Here is a 22,618-nt window from a genome sequence, read left to right on the forward strand (position 1 = left end):
CATTCAGCCTGTTAGGAAAATAATATGTAAACATTTAAATCGATGTCATATTTGTCAAAGGCTTTAATTAGGCAAAACTGCTAATTCTGAAGTTGTATTTAAAATAGTACAAAAGACAGACCTACATACAAAAATGAAGATGTAACTCATGCCTAGTGCCTATCACAAGTATGGTGGACACACGTGTGAGCTTATCACAACAGGTGCAACCAGTAGCCATGATGATTTCAGCATGGACTCATAAGCCACACTGTCTTCCTAACCTTACCCTAACCCTAAGGTTACTACCTAACCTTACCCTAACTCTCAGTGTTATCCCTAAACAAGATGCCAACAACTTGCTTCTTAACTGCGCTATGCAATTCCTTTGACTGGCAGCTCTGTCTCCATCACTGTCATTTCAGCCCATCCCAAGAGACAAACACATACTTTTCCCGAATCAGTTGTCTCATGGCACTCCCTATAGGTTCAGCAGCAGCAGTATATGCACTAATAATACACATTTTGAATGTGTATTCAGAACCCCTCAGGAGCTTGCACTGCAACTGCTAGCTGCATCTTCACCACTACCACCACCCGGGTATGAATTTGCTTGCTAGCAGTACAAACATCTAAGCTTTCTGTATGTGTATCAGCAACAGACATAGGCTGGCTTGTGTGTAGGTGAATGGAAGTAGCTTTTGCTCTATGCTTGCTCATCTCCAGTAACTCATAAAAACTTGATGCGACACCGATTGCACTATGACTCTTGCTACCTAAAACAAGTTTCCAAACAGCAGTCTAAGGAGCAGATTTTCTGATTTACAGTCTATCAAATATAGTGACTTCATCCATATGACAAGCTAACATGATAATTGAGCTTGCAAACTCAACATGCTTATGACTACAACACTGGATTTTCTTCTGCTCTTCTCTGCCTGTTTGCTCAAGAGATAAGAACAATATTCTAAGAGCTGAAACAGCAGCTCTACCTTTTGCTCATCCATAAAGAACAATCTCCAAAAACGAAGCAAAGCCCTGAAAGAGAGCTAGTTTTGACTAAATAAGCAGCAAGGAGCCAGTGGTGATATTCCAGCTAAAACAGTGAACATCCCTGTGCCCTAATGCACCATCTACACTGTAGCAGTGTTTCATATGCTATTTCAAGAACAGGCTTTGCAGATGCTTGGCCTGCAGGATGTATCGTGGGATCAGTACCCAAAATGAATGCAGAACAAATCCCTCAGATGCTATTAAAAATTTCTGCTGGGAAATAGAAATATTTTGCTTTCTCTTTTGTTAAAAGACTGGGAGATGTCTCCAAGGAGTAGCAGAAAAATCGCAAAGCTTCAAATTGAAAACAGTTTAAGGTGTTGTGGTTTTTTTGTTTGTTTACTGTTATGGGGTTGCTTGAATCTTGTTATCAGAATTTTTAATTAATTTATTAAAAATAAGTAAAAAAACCCAAACTGACAACTTATACCCTTCGTAGAGCTTCAAAATTCAAGACTATGTGAAGAGCATGGAGCAGGGAGAGTGTATTAACATAAAGAGGTTGGAAAACAGTATTACAAAATAGATATTAATTGCAAAACCACCGCTTTGAATTCCTCACTGTGCTCTCTTTTGTACTCTGTACTGAACTTGGCACTCTGGCAGAGGGGCTTGAGGCCTGTCTTCTTTCTGGAAGGAGAGAACTACAGCCTCAAGGGGCTGGGTTGCCCCTAAGGATGGGAAAAATCTTTCTCTGATGCAATAAGCTTGAATTTGTATCACATTAAGGTCATTACCTTTCTAATATGTTTACATTTATGGTATCTGCTAGTTAACATGCAGGACACTAAATAGAAGGGATGTGGTAATCTGGCACTATGCCTACGGAAATATTTTTGGAATAAATACAACAAACTTCAACATTTCATAGGATTTCAAGACTCAAGTTTACTATTATTCAAACAGTGCCCCAAGCAGTGCGTACCACTGTTAGCAGCGTGTACCACTGTTAGCAGCAACTGTCTAATTTCCATGAAATTCAAGTAATTTCCCAATTCTGTTGCTTGTGATGGACAATTTCTTTCTCATCTGAGTGAATGCACTGCCTTTTAGATACCTCAGAAACTTACTAATGAAAAGCACTCTGTAAGACATAGTGTGCTACAGCAATGTAATATATCCTAGCAATTGGGAAAAAGGGCACTGCACATTGCCTTTGAATAGTACATTTGGGAGTTGCTAGGGTTGTCCATAGTGCAGTAAACACCTACTGCCAGTCATCGTGTTTGTCCATCCACTGACAGGAGATTTTACATCAATTGACAAACAGCTTCCACAATATACTTTCTATACACTTTATCTAAGGGTATGTGAAGTAACTTGTGATAGAAGTTAAATAAAGTATTCAAAATATGCAAAATCCTCCCTATCCAGTCTTTTTACTGTAAGCCCATTTATGACATACCTTATTTATATTTCATGAATGTCTCAAAGAATAAATAAACACACTAAGACATTAACAACCACTTCTGCAATCAGGTAATTGAGTCTGCAAATTGCAGTAAACATCCACAGTTCCTGGCTAACAGCTAAAGGCATTATTCAGAGGAGAATCTTAATTCAAAGGGAATTCATGAGAAACGTTGAAAAATAGCTAAGTATGTACGTGCCATTCAAACAACTAAAAAATTTATTTTAAGAGAGAAGTAAAATATTGCTTGGAAAATGATTATGGATCTCTATGACTGGAGAGTAAACAAAATTATTAAATAGAAAACCAAAAACTTTTAAAGTTTAGCAGCTCAAAAAAACCAAAAGCATTGAGAAGAACATGGCTTTGAAGACAGGATAGAAAATAATATGCCAATCTATGAACTGATACACAAAATGGTTAAATAAGGGCTGCTTTGCAGCAAGTGAAACAACTAGAAGCTGTGAACCCAGTGACTTTGAGATACCAACAGAATGAAGAGGCAAAAAAATATTTGCTACTGGCTGCCAAATAATATAATTCAGCATATCCAGAACCAGCTAATGAAAGAGGTGATTAAATTCACCACTGTGAGGAGGTCGACCAGATAACCTGATCATACCTGTCTTGATACCTGAACGCTGGAGGCAACCTGCACAGACACATCTTGGTGCTTGGGAGTACATCGACAAAGTGACTGAAAATTATTTTTGTTTCCCCTTCTGATTTTGCCTTAAGATTTGCTACACTGTTGCAACATTATTCTCTATAGCTTTAAAAACTATTCTTCTTGGAATGAAAACACTACAGGGAGAAGAAACAAGCGCTGGAAGAAGAATGAGAGGGACTTGAGAGCCAAGGGGAAAATATGTCCTGAGCAAACAGGCATAGTATCAAAGCCACCTGTGATAACGTAGCCAGCAGGAGCAGAGGAAGGACTAGCTGAACTAACAGACAAACAGCAGAAGATGTCATCAGCAAAATGCAAAGAACCGTCAGATTTGACTTCAGAAAACAATTGCTAAATTAAGGAAATAACGAAGGAGTAGTAATATTACACAGTCTTTGTAATCACACTGCCCTGAGGTCTGAGAACACGTGTCATCTCTAATGTGGTACAAGCAATATTCATCCCAGTAGTCTTAACTTCAGGAACAATTCTTTAATGGTGCCTGTGAACAAGGTAGAATTCTCATTTTGAAGACCTCAGAATCTGAACAGCCAAAGCAAACAAGAAAAGGAATATTAAGATGTCAAGGGTTTCCAAGAAATACATGTTTAAAGTAAGGAACTACTTAAGAATTTATCATATGCGCCTTAAAAACCATTCTCCATGGAATTAAGAATCAATATGCCATTGCATCCAAAGCCAGATAATATAAAGCTGTTAAAATTGTGCAATGAAGATAACATTCTTCAGAGGTAGTGAAAATGTAAAAACATTTACACATATACTTTTTTCCCCTTTTTATGTAGTATTGTTCCATTATTTCTACAGATTTAAAAACCATTTCAGCAGCTTGTTTCATCTCTGTAAGTTTAATCCTCCTACAGTTAAGCTCAAGTAAATCACAAGAAACATGAAAAAGAATGGATTCAAGATGCACTTTCACTAACCCACCACGTTGCTCCTCATTTTAAACACCAACAAAGTCAGTTAGAACTTGTTTTCCATAAGACTGCAAAAATCCTTTTTCTTGGTTTTCTATTGGTTTACGACAGCTCCCACAAATGTGCTCACCATTTCTAAAAAAACTGCACTCCTGTAGCACCTTCTTTTAATACTTCCTCAATAGATTTATCTTCTGAAGTTCTCACTGCAGTGTTAACACATAGAACGAAGCTAATACAAAGTACCTGGCAAAGCTTCCCCATGACTTGCATTAATGATGAACACAGTAACTCATCCATTTAGAAAAGCAGACGTAGTCACAACTACAAATGAGAACAGACTCAGATTGTCTTCCTCTGAATGCCTGGTAATTTCTTCTCAATTTACAGATGAGCTTTCCAATTTTTTTTTGTAGGTAATTCTACCTCATCCAAAGCGATATGCTAATGCAACACAACCACAACCAACAGGTCATTCACAGCACTGGCTCCCACAGGAGAGATTAAAATGGTTGAACTAAAATGGTTTTAGGTGAAGGTTTGAATTAATTTTATAATTCAAGCAAATATATTTTATGCATTTGTCAATCTTTTCTCCAAATTTACCCTTGTCACTTTCCCCCTGAATTTGATATCACAGAAATTTCACAGATTTACCCATAATAAATTCCTTGAGGTTCACACAAATTGTCTTTTCACATTCTTATAGTTGTTTTTCACAAAGTTACAGAATAAAAAGTTTATTGGAAGGCAAAGTACATTTTATGAAAACAATTTTAACAAGCAGAAGCTCATTCTGTTGCAAGGGCTAAATGACGTTTTTCATGGATTTCATTTAGCAGGAGTCTAGTACTGCAGACTGCCATGGCTTGTAGGGATCATGCCCTGTAGTTAATATAGAGTCGGCAAATCCAGCCCATAAATAGCAACACAAGATGAAAAGGAGAGCTAGGCCAGAGAGCTAAAGATCAGGAAGAGTTCAGTGCTTTTTAAGATAGGATTTAAGAGCTGCTTACTATTCAAGCAAGCAACACTAACAACACACCTTTCATTTGGTACATTCCCTGGCTCACTCCTCCCTGGAAGAAGCCAGAAGTCCTCTAATTGACATCCCTCCCCACCCTCTGTCCTTTTTGGCAAGCCTGAGAGAACAAAACAGTGACACTAATGTAAAAGGATGTAACACTTCATATTCAAGAAGTAAAACATGGATTAGATTGACAGAGATGAGGCCCAGCAAGTCTCCACACACAGACACAAGCAAGGAGGTAACGACACACACGCTTTGGTGTTATGCATACTCCTGCACTTTTGTAGGCACATGGGGAATGAACTCAGGACAATAACCTCCTCATTTTGAGATTTTGACCACACAGAAAAAGCCCACATTTGGATGCATAAAGCTTTCAGTCCAGGACTGATCCCCATAAGAGCACATATATGGTTATTGGATTTTTTTAATATACAACTTCCTCTTGGCCAGATCGCTAAAGATGTAAGTTACACATTCTGGTTTTAATATATGCCATAATCTGTTTTTCCGTTTTGTTTCCATAAAATGTTAAGTTTTATGGTGCCAACGACATGGCTAAATTCTCTCCCTTTAAATAAAATAGAGCCCTTAAGTGGCAATTTATTCACATATATATCCTGAGCTGAAAAAGGAAATTGTTTCTATTTGATGGACCAGGAAGCATACTCTTCATTTCTGTAATACAGTAACAGAATTTTCTTCCCCTCCACCACCTTTTCTGCTTCCCAGACTGGACACATTCCACCCTTTATGTCAAATCTATCAAAATAAAAACTTCCTCCAGCTGCCAAAACAGCTCTAAGGACTAAAAAAGAAGGAAGAAAAAAATAAAAAGAAAAGGAGGAAAAAGGTTAGATTTTGACTGTTATCATGAAGAGCAGATGATCATCTATGGAATTATATCAGTCTGTTGCAATGAAGTGTAGGAAAATTAAACAGAGCTAAGACAATGATCTAATGCAAAGGGTAAAATATGTCTTTTTTTTTTTTAATACAGTCCATAATTCAACAAAACAGGGATTAACAACAGAAAAATGATTCTCAATAAACTCAACAGTGAACAATATCTCTTGTTCAGTTATAGACAAATTTTCCATAAGCATCTGACAATAAATGCATCCTTCTGTCAATGAACTAACTGTAACAATTTACATTTCTCTGTACTTACAGGGAATTCTTACATCAAATGATGACTGCTCCATTCATTGCACTCCATCTCCAGTAACGACATTATGAACTCAGTTAAACTTATAAACAGGTGGATGCAAAACTGCCTTCTCAACATAAATACACAGAAATTCTTAAAGCGTTTTCAACAATAAAGAGATACTACTCAAAATGCTGGCCAATGGCAAAGCTGAGTAGGAACTGAACTGTCACACATCTATTTCCTCTGGATACTGAGGCAGCCCATGCAAGACCCTGACTGCTCTGTGATATGGCTGGATTTGTGTGGGCAGTTACAAAATAGTAAAATGACAGAAGGGCAGAAGCACCACGGAAGTGTTGCTTTCAAACAGGCATTCGACCTGCCTACAAGCAACACTTCTGGAAACCATAAAATGTGTCTGGGCCAAAAGCATGATGGGGATGAAAAAACTGCAGGACAGCCTACTGAACAAGCCCTGTCTGAATAAAGGCTAACAAGAGAGATTCTCTGTGTCTCTGGGGAAATGGGGAATTCACAGCCTCCTAATGTGAGCCGTACTGTAAGATACCAAACTCCACCAGCGTTTTTGACCAGCATGATAATCACAGCTCCTTCTATTTTGGTGCGTTTAATGGATGAAAGAGAGGTAAAAGTCACAGCTTTTGTTGAGGTTTTCTTGACAAACTCTCAGATTAGAACTTAATTTCTGAATGCTGTCAGTTTTTGACAGTAGCACAAATGCAGCAGCTTCTGAATAGCAGGAGGAACTGCTGCAAATGGAATTAGGGAAAAACAACTCAGTGATACCACCTCTGTGATGTTCAGTATTTCTTTATTTGTGCTTTTGGGGGTGCATTTGCCACTCTGTGATACAAATAATATTGCCTAAAAGAAAAAAGCTTAATGTAAGATTTTCTTACACTGTGTTATCAGCATTTCTCAATATTTTTGATGTATTAACACCACTGAGATTCTATACTGTACTTCTGTGAAGCACTTTTTAGGTTACAATTTGAGAACAACCACCTCAGTGATGTCCCTGAAGGCACTTCTCCAGTAGTACTCTTGCTCCTCACAGCAAAGTGAAAATGAGGAGCCAAGCGTGAACTATAAGAGGTGCTGAATTTCACATGGCTTTGTGGAAAAGATAAATGAAGAGTGAAATGATGTCAGGAGATTTATTTCACTTATCTACGAGAAGCCTGAAAAAAAAAATACTTGAAATAGTGCAATACGTTTCTATAGGCGACAAACTGTCACAGATCTTCTGGCCTCAGTCTACTGACTGGGTTTATTAAGTGAACAAGTAATAAAACAGGATCATCTCAGCATAAGAACTTATGATTTACTAAAAGGCAAATACATTAGCTGCATTCTTCTGCTGCTTTCATTCATGGTATGCTTATTTGATTCAATGCTGAAACGAGGTTACCTCAAAACACCAAATATTCAGTATTGCAGGGTGCTAGCTTGCGAGGGGGCTTACTACACAAAAAAGGTTTGCCATCTCTGTAAGAAGTATTGCTAGATACATTCCCTTCACATGCATCGATGTAGTTTTCCCATCAGTACATGCTCACAGACTGATTTTCATTATAAACCCAGAATTTAAGAAGCAGAAAAAGATTTTCTGGGGATTTCAAGGGATACAGTTGTATTACTGTGACTATCACAAACCTCAATATGTTTAGTAATTGATGTGTTCTTCTTTGCTAAATGATGATTAAAACTGAGTATCTTTATGCTATTTGGTATGTTTATAAAAAAAAAATAACTGATAAAGACATGTGGTCTCCAACTAAAAAAAAAAAAAAAGTAAAAGCCTGTAAAAGCAACATGAAAAATAGCCCCTGGTGAATTTAGGGTGGTTGTGCAGAAAAGGAAACTATGACCTGATTACCTAATTCTAATTTTCTTGAAAGTATGTACTCTGAGGTTTATACTCAAAGTCTTCAGAGCATTGCCAAGCTTTAAGTAGGACAGCAAGTGTAGATCTTCCACATTTTTATAATATTTTCTTTCCAATTGCAGCATTCCTATATATGACTGAATAGTTCATTGTGAAGTTCTTCATGTCACTGCCTTTTCTTATTAAGCCCAAAGCCGAGCTCCTTATGTTGCTTTAAAGAAACATGGTAATTAAAGAAAGATGCTGTGGTCACGCACTCCAGCCTAAAATATCATGCAATTACAGGATCTGATCTTCAGAAAATCCTGAGTCCCTGCAGAGAAACTGTTTAGCCTACAACTAGCTCCAAATTTCAATATGTTATTAAAAAATAATTATTAAAAATGTGAAACCAGTTAAAGAGGGTATTCCATTTATATGGCATTTTTATACGACTTTGAGCAAAAGCTGAATGTCCATCTGCCCAGAACTAACCTCTAAAGTACCGCAGCACGGGCATAGCTAGCATGGGATTGTCATCCACTGGATAGTTGCAGAGGTAAGAGTTTAAAATGTTTCAAACAAGCCAAACTTTGCTGTAAAATGAACACCTGCACATCTTTTGCTGCATCTCAGATTTCTTGTAACTGTTCAGACTGCACCACTACCCATCTCATTTTGTTGGGAACACCCAAGTGAAAGGTCAGGTCTTACACACAGCTCTGCACATGACAAACCCACGATTTCAGCACTGCATCAGATACTGACTTTTACAAAGCCACCACAGCCAAGCCCATCTTCACATAGCCCCTCATACTTCTATTTGGGAATATCTAACATACAGCTTCCAAATGGCAAAAATAGTCAGACTGTGTCTTGGGCTCCACATCAGCCTAGGCCTTTCCATGCTGAGGTAGTTCTAACTGCTGTTGAGTTCTGAGAGCTACATAACGTTAACATAATTTTTTTCTATGATAAAAATTACCATAATGTAGTTGCCACACCACAGTCAGTACTCAAGAAGTTTCAGCGGTGTTGGTAAAATATCTCACACCATTTCATTTTCATATGTAATTGTAGCTACAAAATTGTGAGAGAGATAGGGTTATTTCTTGCTTTATCTGTCAAATTGTTATTTCAGGCCTGATCATATTTCTTCTTCATAGACCTATGAAATGGCTGTTCTTAGAAGTACAGCTTCACGCCAAGTGATGTTCTTGGCTTTTACAATATAAAAGAGAAGGAAGTGCTACACAGAATTTTTCCAAAGTTGTGCAGGACAGGCATTAAACTGGAAAGACTTGATGTAAAACTGAATGCATTCTTATCAAAAAAATATGGTGAGGAGAAAATAGTAGGGAGAAAAGATGAGTAAAGCTGAAATATCCACCATGGAGAAATAGGTGTGAGAGACAAAAGTCAGCTTTCTGGACCAGCCAACAGGGTGTTCATAGGAGTGTTTTCGTGTCAGATACAGAAGTGCTGTCAACTACTGCAACATCGTTTCTGCTCAGGAACAGAATTTCCTCAAGCACACAAGGTTACAGACCTTATTCTTCCTTTCCTTCTATCAATTAAAGAAGAACAAAATAATCTTTTGACAAGTGATGCTCACCAGTGTGTAGAAAGACAGAATCATATAATCATTTAGGTTGGAAAAAAACCTTTAAGATCAAGTCCAGTCTTAACTCCACCTAGTAACCACTAAACTATGTCTCTAAGCACTACAACGACATCTTTTAAATACCTCCAAGAATGGTGACTCCATCACTTCAAGGGACTGGCAGTTCTAGTGCCTCACGGTGAAGAAATTTCTCTTAATATCCAATCTAAACTTCCCCTGGCACACCTTAAGGCTATTTACTCTTGTGCTATTGCTTGTTACTTGGGAGAAGAGATTGACACCCCTAGTTCCCTCCGCTGCTCCTCATAAGACTTGTTCTAATTGCCTGTTGTAGTTTTAGGGAGTGGACAGATGCTCTTTACCCCTCCCCAAAGGAGTAAAAGAAAACACTCCACACAGGATTGGAAAGAACTGGAAATTTAAATGGGAGTACTATTCACAAACCTCACTAGGCCAACATCACCCTCCAAAACCTACTCCACAATCACGCCTCAATATCCTGGGTCTCAAAGTGCTTCTCCCCCTACACCCTGCCTATACCTCCCTAACCAGGCACGAATGACACAGTAAAAATTAGCTCTGCCAAGGCTGAAGTCAGGCTGCAAACGTCCCCCACAAGAAGTAAGGTCTGGCTGGGAACAGAGAGAGGGAGAAAAAGGGAAGAAATTGACTATGCAGCTAGTTTATAGGGAAGGGAGATGTGGGCTGATGGGAATGAAATAACAAAAGATTACGCTTTACAGTCCACCTCCTTGCACATCTCTGGTACTTGGAGGACTTTCAACTCCATGGTTAAGACATCCCAGTTCTTAAACCCGTAACACTGCTCTTCTTTGGACATGCTCCTCACTGCCTTTCTTGTAGTGAGGCTCCCAAAACTGAACACAGTACTCAAGGTGCAGCCTCACCAGTGCCAAGTACAGGGAGACATTCACTTCCCTAGTCCTGCTGGCCACACGATTTTGGATACAAGCCAGGGTGCTGTTGGCCTTCTTGGCCACCTGGGCACACTGCTGGCTCACATTAAATGACTTCTCTGCCTGGGAGACATCTCTTGATCTACAGGATTCTAACCCACTGTATCAACGTGATTTTAAGCAATCCTATCTTCAGTTATGCTCAGTAGGTAACACACTGTTCATGACATTTCACAGTTTCTGAAGTGAAGACTGATCTTTTCAAAGTAAACCCATTATTACTTATCGAAGGCAAAATACAGTATACCAGTATTTGTACCCTTTAAAAAAAAATAAAATAAGGACACATGAAGAAATACTTCAGGATTTCTGGGTGAGTGGTGCAATGGAGCAGAAATAGCAGCATACTTTTATTTTTTAGTGTTTCACATAACACAGAACAGCTTACTATGATGGAAATACCCCAAGATTATTCTTTACATTCTTAGATATAAACATCTCATGATTTTGCAGGCCAGGAAATCGTGAATTTTATTCATGGTCCTGCTCATGAAACGTCAGGGGGCCTTTACTGTTTGCATCTCTGGAATCCTTATTTTAGAAACCGTGTCAAAATATTGCCTAGTAAACTACTAATACAAAATATACTATGTAAATGTAGAGTATTATAATTTCTATGAAGCCCATGTCACAAGAGAATATATTAGAGGGGCTCGGTTTCTAATCCCTCAATAAATTCTATTTGTGAAATATGTGCAGGATAGATTTATTTCTGTACCAAACAATCTGGAAAATGCTCTTCCTTCCACATATAAGCTATTTGTTAACTAAAAATAGATCAATATTTTACTATGTAAAAGTACAACCTATTTTTAACCTCACATTTTCATGCAAAGTTTATAGAGAAAATATTTTAAAACAGGAAATCAGAGTCCATTTCCTGTTTTAACAAGGATAATCCTTTGACCAGTAGGCACAAATATTCATTCCTCTTTAATGTTAATTAGCACACTATTAATCCTATATTTCACAAATTAATGAAAGAAAGCAAGTTGATGAGAATATTATTAAGTTCAAAACATTGTTCATGTTATTTATCCAGAACCCAATAAAACTGTTCAGTCACAGACTTGCAGCCTCCAGCTAGGCTCCTGCTATTAGCCCTAAATCATTTTCAGAGTTGGAGTAACAGTAAGTTACCAAACTCAAATACACAGCTATCTACATCTGCTAGATAGTTTGTCTTACTGGACATTCTGGAAAATTTTCAGTTATTTGATCTGAACTGAAAAGTTTTTTGCTGCTTATGAAGGAACCAATACTTTAAAACTGCAAACCAGCAACGTAAAATGTAATTGGAAGAACGTTGAAGGGACAATGCTTTTTCTTTAAATGAGCATAAAACAGCCTCTTAAAAATGGCATAAAGACAGGAGTTTTAAAAAGGTAATTATTGCTTCCTTAGTTAATGACTAAATCACTAAATTTATAATCTGAACCATGAGGAACATCAGAAAGCTGGAAATGACCACACATGGCTGCTGCTACCAAGCTGAACCAAGATAGACAGCCACCATACCTACTCCCCACTCCAAAGCCATCAGAATCAGTCTCCCCTGCGTCTGGCATGATTAGCTTCTTCATGCAGGAAGCCGTCCAAAATATCAGAATGGAGGAAGTAAATACCTGTTTGCCCTCTTTAATGCTCAAGTCTGTACATCTTCTGTATAGATAGCATAATCAAAGTATGAACCCTTAACACTGCTGTTTAAGATGTTCCATAAACTGTTTTTTGAGCTCTCATATTTGATCAAAGTCCACAGATAATGAGCTCTTAATCAAACCCACTTATTTGTCTGACCTGGCACAAGTATATAGCACGTGTGCTAACCAGCAAAATCAAAGCTGTAGGTGAGGATTGGGGTGGGTGGGCAGCACTGCTGCACCATGGAGAAACTGCCACGAGCTGCATGATTCAGCCACTCACTTCCCTCTTTGTTCTGGAGAATGCCTGGCAAGGTATTCACTGACTGCTCAAACTTGCACATGCCTACGTTTCCACTGCAATGCCCCTATTTCATGCTTGGAGTCATGCGTAAAATCTAAGGGCAGTGTTCCAAATTGCAGCTGGCTTCTGTCCAAATTGCACTTCCCACTTTCAACTGATACATCTTTGTTAATAGCAAGTCCCATGCAAATTGGCTAATGTGCATTATTCAGAGAAACCTTATCTAAATACGGAATATCATTCTCTTGATTTTTTTCCTTTCTTAACTGAGGCAGTTATATCCATTTTTGCCTAGGTTCACGGACTGTAAATCAGAGACAAGGGAACGAAACAGATATAAAACGTAATCATGCTCATGGCTGGGTCTTACTGGAAAAGACAGCAATGGTTGTAATGACTTCCAGACTCTCTGCAAACCTTGAGCAAACCACTTTTTCACAGAGGTGCCTCCTTTGGCTGCATGCACCCTACAGGTGACTCTCATTTTATTAGCCTACAGTAACAGCAATTGCAAGCCTAAGAGAGCTGCACTAGGTTCATTACAAACAATTTCACAGGCCTGATGAGGGCAAGACTTTCAACAACCACACTGAGGAAAACTGTTTTAAAGTATGAGTTATCTTTGTCCCAGCATCTCTTAAACTTGTCCACACTAGCCAGGCACCACCCTTGATCAACGAATCCATATTGCCTGAGCTGATACATCAAGCCAGATAATCTTAATTGAAAACATGTTCTAAAGCACTTGTGATTAGACATAAACGTCTCAGAAATCCCTCTGCAGCAGCTCTGACCTACTGTACTTTCCATGGAGACAGCATGGCTGACCACGTCCTCTGCCTCTTTACATGCAAAGTAAAGGAGGCTATCAAAATGCATATTGAGGGTATCACTTATTGAAGGAAATGTAACATGAAAATCACTTTTTGTATTTGTAAATAATCTTTTTTTTTTAAAGGGACTCATTTGGATAAACTATTTTAACAGTGACATTTATTATTTAAGTCTAAGAACTTGAACATAATGTTGTATTTCTATAGATGTATTTAATATAGGTATCTTTGGAAAAGCTGACCAAGGAAACCTAAATACTACATGAAATACACCAGGTTCAATTTTGTCAGAAAAATGTTAGTTTTCAAGTGTTTAGAGCCAGACTTACACATTTGATTAACACAAATTCTCTGCCAAAGCTCGAAATATACTAAGGTGGGAAAATAATATGGACACTCTGAATGTAAACGAACTAACTTTACAACAGTCCTACTGAAATAGCTTATAATGGAAGTTGTATTGAGAAAAATCTGCTCTAAATGTTAAATAGCTTGCCAAACCACAGGGTCTATTTTCTTCTGTGATATGTGGTCTAATGGTTTCAGCCTGTCCCAAAACAAGTCTTCCTCTAACTTTTAAGTTTGCTGAAATAACACACATGCCTACACAACTTCTTTCTTCTTCTCAATAGAAAACAAAGTGAAACTATTACTTTATTTCTGAGAACTACAAGCGCTGGCCCTTGAGGAATGTAAAGCTAAGTTGAAGGAAGCTGTAACAAGCTGTAAATTAATGTTGTCTACATGGCTAGCAATGGGACCTGATCTTTCACTCAGAAAAGCCAAAATCTGTATTGTATTGTAACATAGGTTAAATAATGCTTACTATCAAACAAACAAAGCAGACAAAGAGCATGAACTACACAGAATCTCAGTGACTTGCCTCCATTATCTGTCAAGGTATTTCTAAATGCCACAGGAGGAAGACAGGCTGTTTAGTTTTGGAGAGTTGTAAGAGGGTATTTATATACATCTGTGTCACAGCTATGGCATGGTGGTGCAATGATCTGAAGCAAATATATTTACTCTGTATTTCCAACAAGCACTGGCTTATTCACATCAGTTTAAGATAATTCAAGTAAACAGCAAAAGCTCACAGCATATGGAAATTCCTGAACTACCATTCAAATACTTTCTTTTCTGTGTACTTTGAAAAGTTACAGAGACAATAAAATTTTCAAGCCAGCTAAACTCTACTCTTTTTCCCCTCAATGATAAAAATAATCCTTAGTTATTACCAAGGCATGTTCTGCTCTCTTGTAACTATGTCTGTCAATTACTTTCTTAACTTTTTCCTGGTCAGATCTTACATCATGTCACTGTTTCAGTTAATGCTTTTGGAACATCCTCACATCTCTTTCACCCTTGTGGCTTTTACTTCAGTATTCTCCAGTTCTTCATGTACATCTTAGATGTGTCTTCAAATAATTTCACAGGTATCTCCTCCAACTGCTATAATCTTAACTGTCTCATTGTCCACATACCTGGCATGTTTCCAAAGGGTGCCAAATACCCTTTTCATTATAACCTACAACTTTTTCCTCATCCCTTCAGATAGATAATTCACTTGGGCCTAATTTTTGCCTCATCCACAAAGATACTCTCTGTCCAACTCAATACCACCACAACCATATCATACAATCCACCAAGTAACACAGGTGGACTGCTATTATTATATTAACCATCTGTGAGCCTCTAGCTATTAAACATAGTGAACTAAAGCTGACTATCCTCACTCAGTTCCAGCCACTGACCTTACTTATGTGCGCATCCCCAGCCCCATCAGCCCTACCCTGAATAATTCATTAGTCTTCCACCAAGTGTAGCATTACTCAGTGTTTCTGCATGTGCACACTGCACAGGAAAGATGTGCCCTGCATAGTTCATAAAACCTCTTTCCCTCCTTCCCAAGGGATTACACCTACTGTAATAAATGTAAAGGCACATCATCTAACAGTGGAAAGCATTAGCATTTTTCAGTTTACAACTAGACAACTGCTAACCTACATTTCTCATGTGAGTTCAACCATATAGCTTTCATTTTCTGTTACTTTTTCTGCACTTAGGTCAGTTATCTCAAAACCAGCCAGAAGAGCCTGTGAGCACCTAGTATTTTTGCAATGAGATGTTTGAGGACTTCCGAGCACTGCTACAACACAGGAACTATACAAGACCAAGGCAGGTGCCAAATGCCACATTACCAGGGACATTTTTTTTTTTGATTGAGAGAAGTCAGAGTAGCTAGCAGAGCATTACACCTTTGTAACCAATGTAAAATTGCGCTGTAAGGTAAATGCTTTACAGGGCAATTATAAACCTCACCACCATTCATGTTTTTAAAATACACCCTATGTTACACAGATTACCAGAACAAACAGGACAATCCACCAATAATTATTGCATTGTCCTGTAAGAGAGCCTGAGAGAAGAGACAAAATGACCGTTTGGAAACACCTTTGGTCTCATGTGCCACTGGGAAATGGCAATTTCACTTTGGGTGGGCCTGGACTGCATCTTATGTTCAACAGACACCCTCAAAGCTCTTAATCACTATGAAAGAAACTAATTCAACAAGGAATAATATTTTCTTTCTGAAAGTATTCATAAAAATATTACTTTCTTTCTGAAAGTATTCATAAAAATATTTACTTTCAGGGTCTTTTCCCCCTTACAATACCCAATCGGTATTTTAGCAAGATAGTCCTAGCTCTCACCCACAAGTGAATTAGGGCGTTATTGCTCCCCCAAATCGATTTCAGACTGTATTGGTTCACCCCCTAAGTTCCCATCCCACAGGATATAGTTTCAGAACTAGTTCCAGAGATTTCAGCTGCTTTCTTTATGGGGAGAAAAGCAGTATATCTGTAATACACTGACCTCTTTTTCAGATATGTTGATATCTGAAGGATGTTAGTTCATTGTGAGGATTTGGGAGCTGGCATGGTTCCAAAGCCTTCAAAGGGACCTTGTCTGTAATTTTAACCCATTAAAATGAAAGTGCGTGGCTGTAAAAATGTCACTGTGATTCAAACAGCTCTATTACTCGCACCAGTGATTTGGTAGCGCCACTTGACAAAGGCCAAGAACAATAGGTTTTACTTCTATGACCAGCACGCACTCTTGCACATCACATGAAGGAGAACAACGGAAACGTGACTGAATGTGAGAAAGCACTGAATTGCAATGGCTTTTTGGGTGGGGATGGATAGAAACACACATACTACAAAAATGTAATAATCCTCCACCCAAGCATTGCTAGTGAATGACCTCACTGGTTTCCTACACATACCGCAGCAGCTTTCCTGCCATCACTCTGTTGAGCCAAGCAATGATGTCAACAGTCCACCTGTGAGAGTGATGTAGCCCTCTGGGTCATGGTCACAGAGGACTTGGATAAAAGCTGTGCCAGTATTAATTAAATGCGCCTCTTGTTTCACTGCTGATTTCCTCCGATAAGGCTCAGCTCATTTTTCCTGGAAAGACTTCCATGCAGCAGGGAACCAGAGCCAACCATAACACAAAACAAATAATGGTTAAAGGATATTAAGACAACATATTAAATATTTAGTAAAAAAAAAAAAATTATTGCCTATCACTGCTGAGATAAATACGTATCTCGTTAATTTTCGTGTGCTATTGACAAGGTTAAACTAAAAATGCTAGTTACTGCACATAGCTTATTATCTTTCAGAAGTAATTACCCTCTTTTTTTTGTAATGCTCTTCTTGATGAAATTTGAGCAGAATTCTAACCTGCTTTGCCACTGACAAGTTCTGCCAGGTTAGAGTGAGAGGAGCTTCTCCAGTAAAACATGCTTTGAGAATGCAGTTTGACATTTAATTAGCATCAGAACTATCACTACAACTTTAATGATTGTGTCCTGAGCATTAGCAATATTTTGCAACCAATCAATGATCTGTGTCTATTTAGATTTTTAGATCTTGGAGACCTTGTGTTTATGTAATAATTTGCCCTGCGAACTCTCTGGAATATATAATACTAAGAGTATACTGACTACCCAGTTCCTGATATGGGAACAGTTCTATGGCTATAATACTTCTCATTGAAGTCGGGGTAACTAACTTGGACATATCTTCTACAATCTTCCCCAGTAAGTAATCCCATATATAAAATGCCCTTCATAAGATTGTATTTTTTGGTTCTAGGTGGAAACCAAAAATGAGAGGTAATCCTTGAACTTGGTTGGTCTATAATGCTCCTACGGACAGTTGCTAAGGATTTATGAGGGTGAACTGCAGCTAGGTTTGTGTTGAAGCATGCACACTGTGACTCATTTAGAAAGCTCAACCCAGAAATTTCACTCTAACATCTTACAGAACAGTTCCCTCATGGAATTGAAGTAATTGCTGCCCATCCTTCACATTCACTCCTTCTCACAACTTTGACACACAACTCCAGTGCAAACTTGAATCGAGGTCATGAAAGAGATACCAGAACTTCTGACAAATTTTATTCTGTCACCAGTAATCAGAATGGGTCTGACGCATTTTAAATACACAGCTGTACTCCACTTCTGGTGGATGCATGTAGTGTGGTCATGAAGAAGGAAAGCATATCTCCAAGTCTAGTGAGTTAGTGACAGAGTTTCCTGAACTCCAGGAACTCTCCTGGTCAGAAAGTACTTCCTTCCTTGTTTCAAACACTTAATTGTTTCAGAGGGAATTCAAAACAATAGATTAGAAACTTTCAACCTTTCCTAAGTGTACTGCTACACAAGGAAATCAGGCCGTGCTCTGGGAAGATGAGATAACACTGGGAGAGTACTCTTTTTGGAAATGCAATGACTTTTGCATCCCTTCTCTAGCACCATCCCACAAATCAGCTATATACAAGCATGATTCAAGCTATGAGATGTCAGATGCAGTTCAACTACTATTTGGAATAAAATGTACATGGTTGGCAAAAGGCATGAGCTAACTAGCTTCTCATAACTTTGATAAGGGAAGAAAGCATCAGAGCTTCCTAATCTGAGTCTGTACTTTTAAGGATAGGTAGGAAGAAAGGCTGACAATTGCCTCTCTTTAGCACCTCATTGTTTAAATCTCTAAAAAGGAGAAAGCTTGCGCTCTACTTCTGCAGATAAAAACCTATTCTGGACTGGACTGGAAATAGACTGGAAATAGATCAGGCTCATCAGCTGAAAAGCAGTAATTTCAATCATACGCTTTTTCTTAACACAATTCCTTTCATCTCAATACATTACATAATGCTTTGAAATGATGGATGAAAGATTTAATACTTAAAATATAATCATGTAAATATAGTTATTTACATGCTGCAGTTCAAAGAAGGAAAAGCAGTAGACATATAAATTCATTTTTCTGTAGCATTAGTGTGCCTGAGTATCCTAGACTGAGTTGTTCTCTCAGACCCTGTAGTCAAAGCTCTTTAATATGATATTACATGTTCATAATATTTCTTTTTTTTTTGTCCACATAGAGCTACACAAAGCAAAAAGCACAAAATTATTACAAAACCCCCAAGAACTCGCCTGGTTCTACACACTATTTTTAGAGGCAAACAGGAAATGCACTTCCCTGTCAGCTGGGTCAAAGGAAAGGGAGTGATCGAGCTGAACAGCCTGCACTCACCGTTCCTACTAAAGGGTAGATGAATCCAGCTCCAATACTGGCTCGCACATCACTAATCGGCAGAATGAAACCAGTGGGAACGCCTTTCCTCTCAGGCTGATGGGAGAGGGACAGGTGAGTTTTTGCCATACAAATGGGAAGATTTCCAAATCCCTAAAGGAAAAGGGAAATAAAATAAAAATGTTTTTAAGCTACAATATGCTTTTACTTTGCTATCAGTATCTTCTAGAAACCCTAAAATCCTTAAAGCACTAGTTAACTGCAATTTCTTAACAGCCAATATTTCAGAAATTAACAGAATACTGTATTTCGCATTCTATTCTCTCTCAGCTCAGGCCTCTATCTCCACAGACTTGACTGAAGGGATATCCAGCCTCTACAGTGGGTTCTCACAATGGATACAACACTATACAAGAAACCTACACCACCTCAACAAAACTCCCGTGCAGCACTTTGTTCTGGGCTCTAATAACCTAGATGCCTATTTGAGACCAGGATTCATAGCACAACTAATGTCTTTTTGGGGATAAACAGAAATGGCTAATGATGCTTTGCTTTGTTTTTAAAATAAGACAAATCTGTGTGTGGTGGTGGCACTCACTTCACTAATGACAGCGCAGTAGTTACTCAAAAAGTGGGGGGGAAAAAATCAGGACAAGGCCCTTAGCAGCTCCCTCCACACTATTTGTCTCCCAGGTTATCAATTAACCTTTCATCAGGCACCTTCCACACTTCTCTTCAGTTCCTTGACAAACAGGGATGAGATTCACAAGGCCAGGAAGGGAGGCAGCCCTGCAGGGAACTGCCTCTGCAGCTTTTAATGACATTATGAAAATATTTCCTAATGCTGCTAACGTTTAGAATAATAAATAGATTAGAGAATTACACAGGAGAAGATTGATGCAGATTGTTTTGCTTCAAGTACACCAAATAATTTTCTTTCCAATCCAGAAAATCAAATTAATTCTCAGGAGATTTGCATTGTAGAGAAGATAGCTATACTTATGCCTGTCTGACCACGCTGCTGACGTATTCTCAGGACCTTTTCCATAATACATTGTCCATAATTTCAGTTTTTTGACAGGCCGCTCCAGCAATGTTTGCATGCAGAAGCATTCAATTACGGAAAATACATTCAGCTCTCCACATGGTTTCAAAACTGTTTTTAAACTGTTACAAATACCACTTTCACATGCTTTAGGAACTGTGACCTATTTTACCATCTAGCATTTATAATACCTTGAAAATAACATGAATGAAAGGAAAACAAGTATTTTTCAGATATTGGGAGCTTCGTTACTAACATGCACAGGTCTTTTTGTGCTTGCAAACTCATTTTTTGCAGGTACAAATGAACACTCATATTCTAAAATCAGCCACATTCACACATTGCTACTTTTGCAGATATGCAGTTGTCACATCTAAGGCATTATATCAAAACTACCACTCTGCATAGGAAGTACAGAGTTTCAGCAATAATCTCAAAATGATTCCAAACACCACACATGTCTTACAGGAGAGAGCTTTCAAGGTTAAAGCCATTCTGATCTATCTAATCTAAACAAACCTATACTGACTTGCCATAGTTTAGCACCATGGGATAGCTCACACCTTTTAGCAAAGCTTGACTAAACACTCCAATTTGAAAACCTTTTAAACCTCAAGGTTTCCTAAGACTCATCCAGCTGGTACCTGATTGCATAATTCACTGGTGTTCTCACCTGACGGGTGTAACGATCAACTTGTGACTGCGCAGCAGGAGAGAACTCTATATCCTGAGCTCCATACACCTTCTGAGCAATGATTCTTATTTTTTCAACAATAGGAAGCTGCAGAGACAAAGAAATAACACAAGGATGAACAGTAGGCAAGAGAAACCAGGATCTTGTTTGCTGAGTGAGAAACCTGAGTCTCTCATTTAAATCACCCTTATTAAATGGGCCTGCTAAAGCATGAAACCAAGTTAAGGGCACAGGTGATGAATCAGATATACAGCTACAGGTGCAGGAATTACAACTGTGATTTCAGCTACCCCATCATTTAAGAGCTGCACAATTTGTACATTACAAAGTTGACAACACAAGCTTACACTTTTGCCCAAACTGGGGGAAGAAAATTACTGCTGTGTGGTTTTAAAAATAAAGAGCTAATGCACGCTGCAGGTATAAGGAAGCAAGTTCCACTGGGATAACAGGGATCACTAGACAAATTTTATTTCACACAAACTTATACAATGAGTGGACAAGGAAAGAGAGAGAACAGTGAGAGAAGGTTCCTCTGAGAAGCAAGGAATTGTAGCAGCAAATTCTTGACCCATCACTGCTTCTTCGATTGCAATTTAGTTTTTTTTTTTTTTTTTATTCTCATCTCCTATCATTCCTAACATACATACATAATTAGAGCCTTGGTATTGTAAAGCACTTTAGACCAAACAAACAAACCAACCATTATAAAAGCATTCTAGGACACGCTTTGAAGTCACAAGTCTCAGTCTCCATGATACTCATTGCATCCACATCATGCTATTCAGCTCAAACTGAGCATGTGTTCTGCCTTTAGGGCTTCTGTTTGAAGGCAGAAACTGACTCTCACACTCAGACTGTTAGAAATCCTTTTACAGATTTTCAGCAGACAGATTTTTGTGGTCAGATCAGCTACTTACTTTTTTGTGCCATCATTTCACAGAATCACTGAATCACTGGTTGGAAAAGCCCTTTAAGATCAAGTCCAAACATTATCTAACTCTGCAGGGCTACTACGACACCATATCCTTGAGCACCAATCCAAACTTCTTTTAAATACACCCAGGGATGGCAATTCAACCACCTCCTTGGGCAGCCTGTTCCAGTCTTTGGTAACCCTTTCAGTGTAGATGTTTTTCCCAATGTACCCTAACCTAAACCTCCCCTGCTGTAACTTGATGCCTTTTTCTCTTGTCCTATCAGTTATGACTTGTGAGAAGAGACCAACACCCATCTCTCTGCAACCATCTTTCAGGCAGAATGACAAGGTCTCTCAGCCTCCTTTTCTTCAGACTAAATGACCTCAGCTTTCTTGGGCACTCCTTATAAGCCTTATTCTCAAGACCCTTCACCAGGTTTGCTGCCCTTCTCTGGACATGCTCCAGCACCTAAATGTCTCTCTCACACTACAGCACCCAAAGCTGAACACAGTACTCAAGGTGCAGCATCAGCAGTGCCAGGTACAATGGGACAATCACCTCTCTGCTCCTGCTAGACACCACTCCTGATGCAGGCCAGGATGGTGTTTGCCTTCCTGGCTACCTGAGCACATCACTGGCTCATGTGCCCTAGCGGTCTAGGTCCTTTTCTGCCTAACAGTTTTCTAGCCACTCTGCTCCAAAGCCTGTAGTGTTGCATGGAGTTGTCATAACCCAAGTACAGGACTTGGCACTTGGCCTTGTTGAAGCCCATACAGTTGGCCTCAGCCCATAGATCCAGCCTGCCCACATACTTCTGAAGAGTCTTCCTACCCTCCAG

At 38.7% G+C, this 22,618-nt stretch overlaps 1 protein-coding gene across 1 annotated transcript in view; it reads right to left on the reverse strand.

Annotated features, from left to right (window-relative positions):
* Nucleotides 1–22,618, reverse strand: part of MTHFD1L (methylenetetrahydrofolate dehydrogenase (NADP+ dependent) 1 like) — a 148,378-nt gene that overhangs the window by 20,736 nt on the left and 105,024 nt on the right. The window contains exons 25-26 of the mRNA XM_054399312.1: nucleotides 20,840–20,947; nucleotides 19,119–19,271 (exon numbers count right to left, since the gene is read on the reverse strand). Of these exons, the coding sequence (XP_054255287.1) occupies nucleotides 19,119–19,271; nucleotides 20,840–20,947 (261 nt within the window). The remainder of the gene's footprint in view (nucleotides 1–19,118; nucleotides 19,272–20,839; nucleotides 20,948–22,618) is intronic.

This window comes from Indicator indicator, chromosome 2, assembly GCF_027791375.1.
Source record: "Indicator indicator isolate 239-I01 chromosome 2, UM_Iind_1.1, whole genome shotgun sequence".
NCBI lineage: Eukaryota > Metazoa > Chordata > Aves > Piciformes > Indicatoridae > Indicator > Indicator indicator.